Source organism: Orcinus orca, chromosome 5 (genome assembly GCF_937001465.1).
Source record: "Orcinus orca chromosome 5, mOrcOrc1.1, whole genome shotgun sequence".
Taxonomy (NCBI): Eukaryota; Metazoa; Chordata; class Mammalia; order Artiodactyla; family Delphinidae; genus Orcinus; species Orcinus orca.
In genome coordinates, this window is record NC_064563.1 from 67,626,106 (window position 1) to 67,638,767 (window position 12,662).

Below are 12,662 nucleotides of genomic sequence, written 5' to 3' on the forward strand. Positions count from 1 at the left end.
TGTATGTACATCAGAATCACCCAGAGGGCTCACTGACGGAGACTGCTCAGGGGCCCACCCTCCACCCTTAGAATTTGTGTCCCAAGGTGGACCCTGAGAACCTGCATATCTAACACGTTCCCAGGTGATACTGGTGCTGCTGGTCTGAGGAGCACAGTCTGAGCACCACTGACCTAGTTTAGCTTCTCTCCCAAAGACCTGCCTGGAGAAGCCAGCCTCCTCAGTGTAGCTTCCCAGACCTGACGGTATATGCCACCCATTTCCCTGAAGTCTCCTCAGAGGTGGAATTCAGCTGACACTTTGGGATGGGTGATACTTAGTAAAATAAGAGACCAAGACACCACGATCTTGTTAGCTGGATATATTTCTTTTTGTTTGTTTTTGTTTTTGTCACAGAACACTGTTTGCAGTAGAGGAAACTGGCATTGCAGTCTGGTGGTAAAATGGCTTGTTCACATAAACCAGTACATGTTCATCCTTTAGCGCAAAAAGCCCTAATGGCGCGTACCCTATTGAAATTCAGGACATCTCCAATATTCTCTCTCTGTTTTTCTTTGTCACTTTTTTTTTTTTAAATAAACATTTTCAAGGTTTGTCCAAAAGAAGGCCATATAGGTTCTTGGCTAGCGGAAGACAATTCAGAACGGCTGTTGCACACTTGGACTGTTACCTTCTCCAGGCTGGCAGCTGATATCTTATTTTTTTCCAACTCATTTTTATTAAAAAAATAAAAAAATGCTCCAACTATCAGTTTTACAAAATCTCTAAGGGAAACACAAGAGCAAGGTGCTGAGGTAAAAAACACCTGAGGTAGCTTTTTTTTGTGTGTTTTTCTCGTTAAAAAAATCTGTAAATTTAACGCCCTAGGCCAACGACCTTGTGTAAATTGCTATGTTCCTCCATATTTTTTTTTAAAAGAAAGAAATAATTTTGCTGAATATTGATGGCTTATACACCAAAATGTAAAAAGACAAAATACATTCTTTCTTTGTGGAATTTTTGTTTGGTTGGTTGGTTTGATGGGTTACTGTTTTTCCTCTTCCAAAATGCTAGGACAAGTACCATTGACTCTTGTTCTTTTGAGTAACCAAGTGTAAGTTGAGGCTGGTTTGTGTGTTTCGCTTTTGTTCCTTTGTGTGATGTGATACTCAGAGCACTGCTTTGCCTGGGGGGTGCGTAGATATGGGAATTGAGACAGAGGGATGAGGGAATTAACAAGAATGGGGATGGAGAGGATGGGGAGGGAGAGAGGGGGTAGGGGAGAGATAAACAGAGAGAGACAGAGAATTATATAGCAGTATGCAAAAACCAGTTTAAAACCTGTGAAGCAAAGAGAAATGGGTGTGTGAGCTAGACAGGGATGAAGAGAGACAGAGTTTCCTCTTCAGAGAGACGGTATCCCTTCTGTTGACATACACAGGTGATCCAGAACTGCTGTGAGTGTCCTTTCGACGAGATTTCCCTCCGGGTGAATTTTGTGTGGGTGGCCTTGAAGCTCCTTACTAAACCGTTAGAACTCCCAAAGCACGACTTTATTCTTTAAAGTCTAGAAAAGCCTGCTTTCTCTTTAAAAAGAAAAAAGAATAACTGATTAAAAATTGGAGTTAGTTGAGTTATGATATATTATTTCTAAAATATATTAACGCCGCAGGCACCCTGTGTAACCCACAGGCCACATATCTTAACATCTTTCCCTTCTAATATGTACATACATGTACAGAGACAATTTTCCGCAAAAAGAAAAGGGTGTGAATTTTGCTTTGATTTGAACGCATTCACCTATGTTAGTTCAACTAGAAGGGATAGCGTGGTGGGGTTAGGAGAGACCCGAGTGGATGGTGAAGTGGATGGCTGGGAAGCCTGCAGAGGCCCTGGGGGAGCTGGGAGGCCGGGCCCCGGCACAGCTGCCCTCCCGCCTCCTCGCTGGCCCCCCGGATTCTCAGGGCCTCTGCAGAGCCCCTGGCGCCTCCGCAGACTTCTCATTCCTCAGGATGGTCTTTGGTTTGCTCCCGATCTGGCTGGCTGTGTTTGGTCTCATTCTGTCAGGTGTTGGAAGGGCTACATTCATCCGTTGTTTGCTGGTGCCTGTGGGAGCCTCACTTGCTGCGTTGTGAGGCAACTCCCTGAGGATATTTCTGCTCCTGCTGCTTCACCTGTTGTACAATTTCCCTGATCTTGCGCTGTGCAGTCTGCAGCAAGGGAGAGGAGGGGGACAGGGGAGAAAAGGAACCCAGTTCTGAGGACAAGCAGTGGGGTGTGGGGAAGCAGGGCTGGGACTTGGGGGAAGGAGGCGGTAAACTCAGAAAAGTGTCATCTACCTACTGAGGCCCTGACTCCAGGCCTTTTCTGCCTGGAAGTAAAGTGGCAGAGTTCCCCACCCCCCACCCTGCCGAGGCTGCTGGGTGGAGGGTAAGAGGGTGGGACCCCAGGAAGCAGAACCAGGGCATTAGTGACTAGGGAACCTGCAGAGGTCAGACGGCATCCTCCCTCCCAGCTAACACATGCTCCAACGTCCAACGCTTCGCCTCCTCCCTGCCTTCCTAGAGTTACTGCAGAGACAGTGGTGTATGGCAAGGGAAGATGGACAGTCAATAGGATGGGGAGAAAGTGAGAAACGGGCCAGACACTGTACCCTGAACAAGTGGAGAAAACACATGAACCCAAACCTGTCCCCTCACCCACCCTGCTGCTCCCACTGCAGGGAGAACCCTGCAGACTGAACGCCTACAGGAGCCCAGCCATTGAGACCCACGCCCGGAACACTGGAAGAGCTGGGATGGGAGAGCCCCAGGCATGGTCTCAAAGGGTGCTGGTGGGGTGCAGGGCACAGCAGTGTGGCAGGTCCTGGCAAAGGCACGGCACTGAGAGCGCAGGCTGACGCTCAGACAAACCTGCAGTGTTGGCTTAGACTGCCTCTGCTCCTTTGGGACAGGGACTGGACTACTCTATCCCCAAACCCAACCCCTCCCCCAACAACAAAAAAGCATCAAAAAGAACCAGGTCACGTGATTCTGAGTCACTAGCCCTTCTGACTGGAAGAGAAGCAGCTGTGTGGGGCCCTGAGTCCTAATGGGGGTTGTCACAGTGAAGCAGAGGAAAGGAAAGAGAAACAAGGGTCTCCTGACATGAGCGTTTAACCCATAATAGTGGCATTCTGGCACCTAGGCTGGTCCTCAGGGCCCAAGGGTGGCCCTTGCCTGGTACATGGCTCCCAGCAGGGGAAGGCTGTGACTGAGGCCTGAGCGGGAGGACGAGGGAACAGGAGAGCCCGCAGTTCAGCATTTCAGAGGCTTGAACTGTGCTGGCTTGACTCCAAAGCTCTATACCCTTCCTCAGGCTCCTCCAGCAGGCCTGGGAGAGCAGTGGTGAGCCAAGGAACAGTCGCCCCTGTCCTGTTCCATCTGTGCATGGGGGTCAGGGTGGGGGTGTGTGTGCACGGCCTGGGGCCACCGGACAGGTCACCAAGAACTTAGAGACTTGCAAAGAGATTAGCAGGAGAGACTGGACCCTCACAGCACAGGTACCTGGCTGGCAAAGAAATGCCCGATAATTCGGACAATCACTTCCTCATTTTCATCTGGCGTTTGGTCACGAGGCACAATGACTTCTGCACTGGTTAAGTTCTGCAGTTCATTCACCTGTGAAGGGAGAAACCAAAAAAAATCCTGTGACTTGCTTCACTGCAGTGGTCGGGAACCGGAACCCAGAATATCTGCAAGGTATGTCTGTATACTCTGGGCGGGACTCTCCTTATCGTCTTCCTGCTGCTATGTGTGTGGGTTTACAGGGCAGGAGGCAGCCTCCCTGTCTTCATTTCCCAGCACATAGCCTAGATGCAGTGTTCCTGGACCCAGGACCCTGGTGTTTCGGTGTCTGGCTCAGCACTGTGGATTTGGGGCCCTCAGCTCTGGATGATGCTAATTACATTTTTGTCCTTGAAGAGTCAGTGGGGGTCTGAGGGAAGTCAGGCCAGGAGACGAAGCCAGCTTAGAGCACACTTACGGTTTTGCCACCCTTGCCGATCACACGGCCAGCTGTAGAGGAGGGCACTCGGATGTGGGCTTCCAACTTCACCTCCTCTTTGGGGTTAAAGAAGTTTTCTTCTTTCAGTTTCCCAAAGATCCGCCCCTGGGCCTGAGAGAGCAAGACACGTCAACCTGCTTTAGCAGCACTGCTACAGGAACCAGTGAGTCCAGGCAACGGTACAGCCCCAGCCCCATGCTCCCCGGGGTCTGCTCAGCTTGCTCAGACCCAGTGGGTGCATGCCTGCCACACCCAAGGAGTGTACCTTGCAGACATGCACAGACACTCCCGTGTCTTCAGGTTTGCACATGGATCGCACAGGAAGCTTTCTGTGTATCGGGTCAGAGTGGAACTACATGTCTTATTTCTGTATCCTGAGCAACTATAAATGTTTGGTTGAATGAATTTGTTCAGGGAATTCTTAACTTCCTCCCACCACGATACGTTCAGGCCTCCGGTTATTAAAGGATGGAGGCAAGGGTGGTGTTGATGGGATTTGCTCTTTGATGTTTAACTCCAGAGCCAGTGTAGCCAAAAGCTTTTTGTTCTTTTTAAAAGAACTTAAAAAAAAAAATATTTATTTATTTATTGGCTGCACCGCATGTCATGTGGGATCTTAGTTCCCCAACTAGGGATCAAACCCGTGCCCCCTGCAGTGGAAGTGCAGAGTCTTAACAACTGGACCGCCGGGGAAGTCCCTAAAAGAACTTGTAAAAAAACTGAGATATAGCTTACGTAACTTAAAATTCAGCACTTTAAAGTGTACACTCCAGTGGTTTTTAGTATATTCACTAGGTTGTGCAACCACCACTGCTATCCAGAACATTTTCATCCCATTCCCCCAAATAAAAACCCATACCTGTTAGCAGACAGTCCCAATTCCTCCCTTCCGCTAGTCCCTGGCAACCACTAAACTACCCTTCTGTCTCTGGATTTGCTTTTTCTGGATGTTTCACATAAACGGAATATATATTATGTGGTCTATTGTGTCTGCCTTCTTTCACTTGGTGTAATGTTTTCTAGGTTCATCCATGATATAGCATGCATCAGAATCTCACTCTTTCCATGGCTGAATGATATCCTATTATGTGGATATACCACATTTTGTTTATCCATTCATGAGTTGAAGGATTATTGTTCTTGAACATTTACACATGTGTTAATTTTTTTCTCACATTTTAAATATTTTTAATACAAATTATATTTTTACAAATAAATGTTTCTGACTTTTAGAAAACTCAAGTTATAATTTTCCTAGGGGTGAAAAGGCAATAACAAAACAATGCAGGGGAAGGGAGACAAGATGGTGGAATAGAAGGACTTGAGCTCACCACCTCTCACGAAAACACCAAAATCAGAACTAACTGCTGAACAACCATTGACAAAACTGGAACCTATCAAAAAAGATATTCTACATCCAAAGACAAAGAAGAAGCCACAGTGAGATGGCAGGAGGGGTGCTTTCACGATATAATCAAATCCCATACCCACCAGGTGGGTGACCCACAAACTGGAAGCTAATTATATTGTAGAGGTTCTCCCACAGGAGTGAGAGTTCTGAGCCCCATGCCAGGCTCCTCAGCCGGGAGGTCTTGCATCTGGAGGAGGAGCCTCCAGAGCATTTGGCTTTGAAGGCCAGTGGGGCTTGAGTGCAAGAGCTCTGCAAGACTAGAGGAAACAGAGACTCCATTCTTGGAGGGTGCACACAAGGTTTCATGTGAACTGGGACCCAGGACAAAGCAGTGACTCCACAGGAGCCTGGGCCAGACCTACCTGTGGGTCTTGGAGGGGCTCCTGGGGAGGCAGGGGTTGGCTGTGGCCCACTGCAGTGGCAAGGACACTGGTGGCGGAGGCCCCACGGAATACTTCTCAGCGTGAGTATGCCTCCTCCCTGAGGTCGCCATCTTGGTACTGAGACCTGGCCCCACCCAACAGCCTGCAGGCTCCAGTGCTTGCACGCCTCAGGCCAAACAACCAACAAGGTGGGAATACAGACCCACCCACTGACAGCTGCCTAAAGTCATCCTGAGCCCACAGCCACCTCTAGACACACCCCTTGACACGGCTGTGCCCACCAGAGGGACAAGACCTAGCTCCACCCTCCCACGGGCAGGCACAAGTCCATCCCACCAGGAAGCCTGCACAAGCCCCTGGACTAACCTCAGCCAGGGGTTAAGGCAGACACCAGAAGCAAGAACTACAATCTGGCAGCCTGCAGAACGGAGACCACAAACACAGAAAGTCAGACCAAATGAGACAGCAGAGAAATATGTTCCAGACAAAGGAACAAGATAAAATCTCAGAAGAACAACTAAGTGAATTAGAGATAGGCAATCCCCCGAAAAAAGAATTCAGAATAATGATAGTAAAGATAATCCAAGATCTTGGAAAAAGAATGGAGGCACAGACCAAGAAGATACAAGAAATATTTAACAAAGAGCTAGAAGATTTAAAGAACAAACAGATGAACAATACAATAACTGAAATGAGAAATACACTGGAAAGAATCAAAGGCAGAACAGGTGAGGCAGAAGAATAAATAAGTGAGCTGGGAGACAGACTGGTTGAAATCACTGCCACAGAACAGAATAAAGAAGAAAGAAAGAAAAGAAATGAGGACAATTTAAGAGACCTCTGGGGCAACATTAAATGCTCCAACATTTGCATTACAGGGGTATGGCAACAAGAGAAAAGCAACAAATAACATACAAGGGAATCCCCAGAAGGTTATCAGCTGATTTTTCAGCAGAAACTCTGCAGGCCAGAAGGGAGTGGCACCATATATTTAAAGTGATAAAAGGGGAAAAAACTACAACCAAGAATACTCTACCCACCAAGGCTCTTGTTCAGATTCAACAGAGAAATCAAAAGCTTTACAGACAAGCACAAGCTAAGAGAATTCAGCACCACCAAACCAGCTTTACAACAAATGCTAAAGGAACTTCTCTAGGTGGAAAAGAAAAGCCCACAACTAGAAACAGGAAAATTACAAATGGAAAAGCTCACTGGTAAAAGGCAAACATACAGTAAAGGTAGGAAGTCATCCACACACAAATGTGATATCAAAACCAGCAATCCTGAGGAGAGTACAAATGCAGGATATTGGAAATGCATTTGAAATGAAGAGACCAGCAACTTTAAACAATCACACACACACACACACACACACACACTGCTGTATCAAAACCTTGTGGTAACCACAAAAATCTACAACAGGAGCACACACACACAAAAGAAATAGCAATTCCAAACACAACATTAAGATAGTCATCAAATCACAAGAAAAAAAAGAGGAAGGGAAGAAAAAAGACCTACAAAAACAAATACAAAACAATTAGCAAAATGGCAATAAGAACATACATATTGATAACTACCTTAAATGTAAATGGATTAAATGCTCCAACCAAAAGATAAATATATACACACACACACACACAATTGAATATTACTCATCCATATAAAAGAATGAAATAATACCACTACAGCAACATGGATGGACCTAGAGATTATCATACTAATGGAAGTCAGTCAGACAGAGAAAGATGAATATCATGATATCACTTATATGTGGAATCTAAATGATACAAATGAACTTATTTACAAAACAGACACAGACTTTGAAAACAAACTTACGGTTACCAAAGGGGAAACGTGGGGGGGAGGGATAAATTAGGAGTTTGGGATTAACATATACACATTACTATATATAAAACAGTCAACAAGGACCTACTATATAGCACAAGGAACTGTACTCAATATTGTGTACTAACCTATATGGGAAAAGAATCTGAAAAAGAATGGATATATGTATATGTATAACTGAATCACTTTGCTGTACACCTAAAACTGACACAACATTGTAAGTGAACTATACTCCAATATAAAATAAAAATTAAAACAGTGCACTGCCCCCCACCCCCAACACTTCCAACAAACTGTGCTATTTCCCCTCACACCCATGTTTATGCCCCATCTTCAAAACCACGACCAATGGGATAAGAGATGCCATCTTAACTGGGCATTGACAGAGAGTCCACTTTTCCAGGGGAAAGAAGGGAAAGGAGGGCTCCACACAGAGGGAGCAGCCTGGAGTGGGGGAAGACAGGGTGGGTGGGACTACAGAAGGAAGGGAAATGGAGGTTGGGCCTCCAAAGAAGAGCCTGAACCTGGCTCTGGGGCAGCTGCGCCTGCTAAAGGCCCTCAGCCTTCCCTAACAGGCTTCCCTGTATCCAGGGCTACAGGGCTGAGGGGGTTCTTGGCACTGACCTTGAACTGGGCTTCAGGTGGGCCGGTGATGATGACCATCCTTTCACTGACGTCTGGGCCTTCTGCTGGGGCAATCTGCAGTTCACAAAGCAAGAGGGAAATGCTACCGCTTGGCTCTGTTCCCCGAGCTCCTCCTCCTTGTCTAAGAGGATGGCACACCCACTAGCAAGAGATTATAAGACTCACACCTTTGTACCTGGTGCTTTGTCTGACCCTGCTGCTTCCACTCTGGGTCTTAGGAGATTATGACCGTAGTGCCCAGTATCAAATTTGGGTCTCTGGCCACCCAGGAATAGTTGGAAACAAGTTAGTACTTACTGCCTGTCCCTGCCCCCACCAGCAGTGTGACCAGCCTCCTTTCACCAAGGAGCTCCACTAGCCCACCGAGGGCCCAGAAGCGAGGAAGGGCTGGTCCACAGAGGAGTTAAGTTGGAGTCAGCCTGCAGAAAGGGCTGTTAGTGACAGGTGTGACTAGGACCAGCTCCTCTGTAGCACACGAAATCAACCGATGGCACCAGAGCAAGCACGAGAACACCCTGGTTCCAGTGCGCGCTCTACAAACCCCTCCTCTCCCCACAGATGAAACATGGCAGTTGAACCTGGCAAGCTCAAAACCTCCTAGCGCTCACTCTGTGACTCTGACGTCTTTTGTAACAGAACTCAAGATGGAACAACCAAACATCTTTTTGTTAGATCCTCTTTACATATTTTTTTCCCCGCATACCCTGCCTTATTTCAAAAACCTTTTAAGGTAGCTTTAAAAATAAATACAATGTAGCATAACTAAAGTTAAATTTATTTATTTTTTTGGCCATGCCACGTGGCTTGTGGGATCTTAGTTCCCTAATCAGGGAACTTGTGCCCCCTGCAACGGAAGCGTGGAGTCCTAACCACTGGACCACCAGGGAATTCCCATAAAGTTACTTTTAAATGATCTAAAAGTACACCAGGCACTTAGGGATGAGCCAGGAGTGAGGTTAGTACACAAATGCACCTCATAAAGTCCTACACACCACCCAGAGATCCCATCCCCGAGACTGAGCTGTTCAGCGTGAACATGATTCACCAGTGACGGGGCGTGTCTGAAGTTATCATCTCTGAACCACTGTGTCTCAGTCTTGGCTCCCGCAAGAAGACCTCCACCTCCACGGGGTTTTAGTTTTCTCTCAGTACATGTCCTAAGCCAGGCTGCACCTGCAGGCCTCAGGGTCCTGTGTCGCTGTCCCAGCTTTACCATGAAGACAGACCCAAGGCCTGCGCTGACCTTGTCTATGAGACCTTCAAAGAAGATCTGGCCCTGACTACTTAGTGGCACGAGGATGAACGTGAGACACTGGTCACCGACCACTGAGCTTCCTGTGGGGGGTCTTCCCTTTGCTGTGGGCTGACCACCTGCCAGCCTTCAACTGCAGGGCAGCAGCTTCAGCCAAAAAACAGATGTGTCCCGGGGACTGAGAGCCTCCAGCAGGCTGCATACAGATTGGCCCTTAAGATCCCTGTGGGAACCCTCATCTCTACTTCTACATCCATAGGCGGCACTAAATCTCCTTATTTCCAAGAGTAAATGAGAGTGACAGGAGCACGGACACAGTGGTTCCCAGCTCTTATCCACCCAAATCAAGAAGGGCTGAAAGGCTCATTCATAATTCACGTTGACCCCATCAGTTCTCACAGTTGCCTTGTTCCGATCCTGAAAGAAAGCCCCCCATCTCTCCACTACCTGGTATTCACAGCCCAGCCCAGAACTCTTGAGAGCCGCACGTGTGCTCCTGCAGTTCTGGAATGGCACTCCCCAGGCCAACTCCCTGAGAGGACCTGGAATGAGGACTCCACTTTATGACTGAAGCAAATGGGATGCAGAAAGATGAGGTGACCACCAAGATCACGGGTGAGCAGGGCTGAAACAAGGATCAGGAATTGTGTGGGGCATTCTGAAGGCTGTCGGCCAGATGATGTGCAGGAAAGGCAGGCGACAGGGGCTCAGCTCCCGCCTGTAACTGAAACATCTCTTGCGTGCACCGCCCGATCCCAACTCAGCCCACCCCCTTCCAGCACTCTGCTCCCACGTGTTAGTGTAAAGCTCTCCCCCCGCCCCGGCAGCATCAAATGTGCCTCTAGTTGGGGCCCCTGAAGACTGGTAGAGCAGGATTGGGGGTGGTTCTCTGGAATTAGTGAGATCATCACCTTTAGAGACAAATGCTGTCAGAGAACCGTCAAGATAAAGGAAATCTAGCAAAAACCAGATTGATTTTAAAAAGTAGGATATGTCTCTTGCCAATCTTTGGTTTCCCTGGCTTCCTCTCTTTTTCTCTACTACTCTGGAGAGGGCCAGAGCCCATTCTGTCCCCGGCTGTCTTTGCCCATCACAGAAGTCATGCCGCCACTCAACTCTGCTGGGACAGAGAGGGACTACGGGGATGCTGTGGGGGAAGCCCAAGGGGTTGATCCTTCTCTACTTTCCCAAAGTCTTGCTGGAATGACTCTGGTATAGCACTCAGGTTGAAAAAACATTGGACCAAAAATAGGATAGCCCGGTCCAACCTCAGCTCTCACATTCTTTAGCTTTGCAGCCACTGACATGTCAATGAAACACTGGGCCCTAGTTCCTTAAGGGCAATGGTAAGTGGAGAGTTATTGCTGCGATTAGTCCTGGGAAGTGCCCTGTAGCCTACAAGTCGGCAGAACTGCTATCTAAGAGCCAGTCCTGCCACCTGCGTGCCTTGGCCATCTCCCGTTCCCTCTCTCAGTCTCCCTTTTCTCAGGGGAAAAAGAGAGGATTTGATGAAATGATCCCTCAAGTCCCTTTTAGTTGAAATTGTCTCATTCTGTCCCTTGCGCTGCATCGCACCTCAGACCACAGGACCGGACACCGAGAATGGCCCTCAGGGTGCAGCCAGCCCAGTGGTCGTCCATACCTTACCTGTCCCACACAGAGGGCGGGCCCAGCACAGCCAGTCAGTACCTGGGCTGGGGTCTCACCCGCAACAAGCCTGCCGGGTGCAAAGGCCCCGGGTGCTCCACCACCGTCTGCCCCCACCTCGGGCTCTCCTCCAATCTGCGGGCTTTGCAGGTGAGATAAACGAGCACCGAGAGGGGAAATGATTTACCTACATAAAATTCTTTCATGGTATCACTGCAATCCTTGTTCTGCACTACTCAGAATGTTTTGTTTTTGTTTTTTCTCCAGCACACTTGCTGTGGGAGAAATTCCAGCTCTTCTTAGGGAGAAAGTGTAAGCATTCTTTCTCTCCAAGTCATGAGACTTCTTGTTCGGAATTCCGGGTTGTCCCATGGCAGCAAATTATTTTACGTAACAACGGGAACTCTTGTTTCCGACAGCGTTTCACGAGGCTTGGGACGTGCTCAGCATTCTGCCCGTGAGTCAGCGCTGATAGCTGGGCTTGGAGCAGGACCAGGGTCGAATAATCCTCCCCTTTCAGCTTCTCTGCCGACTCTTCCCATTGTGCTCCAGGAGACAGGCGGTGGGAATGTAACTGCAGCTGTGTCTGCACTCAGCCAGTGCGTGAATCAGGGGCCCTCCTTCCTGACCTCTCTCCTCAACCGGGAGGCCGCGGCTCAGGTTATGTCACCGGCTTTTGTTTATCTGCGGCTTCATCACTGCCTTTCAAAGAGTTTTCCATTCAAGCTCTTTGTTTCAAAGTTCAAAGGTTTCTGAAATGGAGACTAACTAAAGCATCAAAGCACTGACAACTGCTGAATATAAATTGTCGCTCTCCTTAGGCTCACTCCCTTCACTTGGGAGAATCCTCAGCCTTTGCTTTATCTTGAGGACAATGGTAGCCCAAAGAGGACCAGGTTGGCTTACGTATTACTAGTATTTTTTCCTAATTCATTTGTTAGTGGAACAAAAAAGGAGTGAGAGAGGTAAAGATGAGTGCACATGGGAATAGTCCGGAAGGCAGGCTTTCCAGGTCCTGGAGGATTTTATGGATGGTGTAAGAATTGCCCGGGACGGACAGAAGGAACAAGGGACATGGGGTGGCGATGGGGGTGGAAGAGGGTGGGACAGGGGCAGCTGTCAAGAGCGGCTTTACCTTGATGGAGGCCCCGGCGAATCTGGCCAGCTGTTTAATGTGCGCCCCTTTCTTCCCGATGATAGCACCCACAGCCTGGGTTGGGATGAAGAGATTCACAATCTCCTGCTCTGGATACTGGAAGGACAGGACAAGACAAGACAGACGACATCATTCCTACTGGGGCTGCTCCTTCAGGCCCTCAACAGTAACGGAGCAATGGCCGGATGCTGCATGGGCTTCTTCTGGGGCCTAGGGCGCTGCAGGGGGGAAGCTGGAGGGATGAACTTGAACAGGATCCACACCAACTATACAACCACTAGAGTGCAAACTCCTCCT

General features: G+C 48.3%; 1 protein-coding gene across 2 annotated transcripts in view; it reads right to left on the bottom strand.

Annotated features, from left to right (window-relative positions):
• Positions 1 to 695: 695 nt before the first annotated feature.
• The window catches only part of IGF2BP2 (insulin like growth factor 2 mRNA binding protein 2), a 159,088-nt gene continuing 147,121 nt past the window's right edge, over positions 696 to 12,662 (bottom strand). For both annotated transcript variants that reach the window (XM_004278455.3, XM_004278454.3), the window contains 5 exons: positions 12,345 to 12,461; positions 8,290 to 8,364; positions 4,003 to 4,134; positions 3,525 to 3,638; positions 696 to 2,189 (listed from right to left, as the gene is read on the bottom strand). In XM_004278455.3, the coding sequence (XP_004278503.1) occupies positions 2,097 to 2,189; positions 3,525 to 3,638; positions 4,003 to 4,134; positions 8,290 to 8,364; positions 12,345 to 12,461 (531 nt within the window). In that variant the 3' untranslated portion in view covers positions 696 to 2,096. The remainder of the gene's footprint in view (positions 2,190 to 3,524; positions 3,639 to 4,002; positions 4,135 to 8,289; positions 8,365 to 12,344; positions 12,462 to 12,662) is intronic.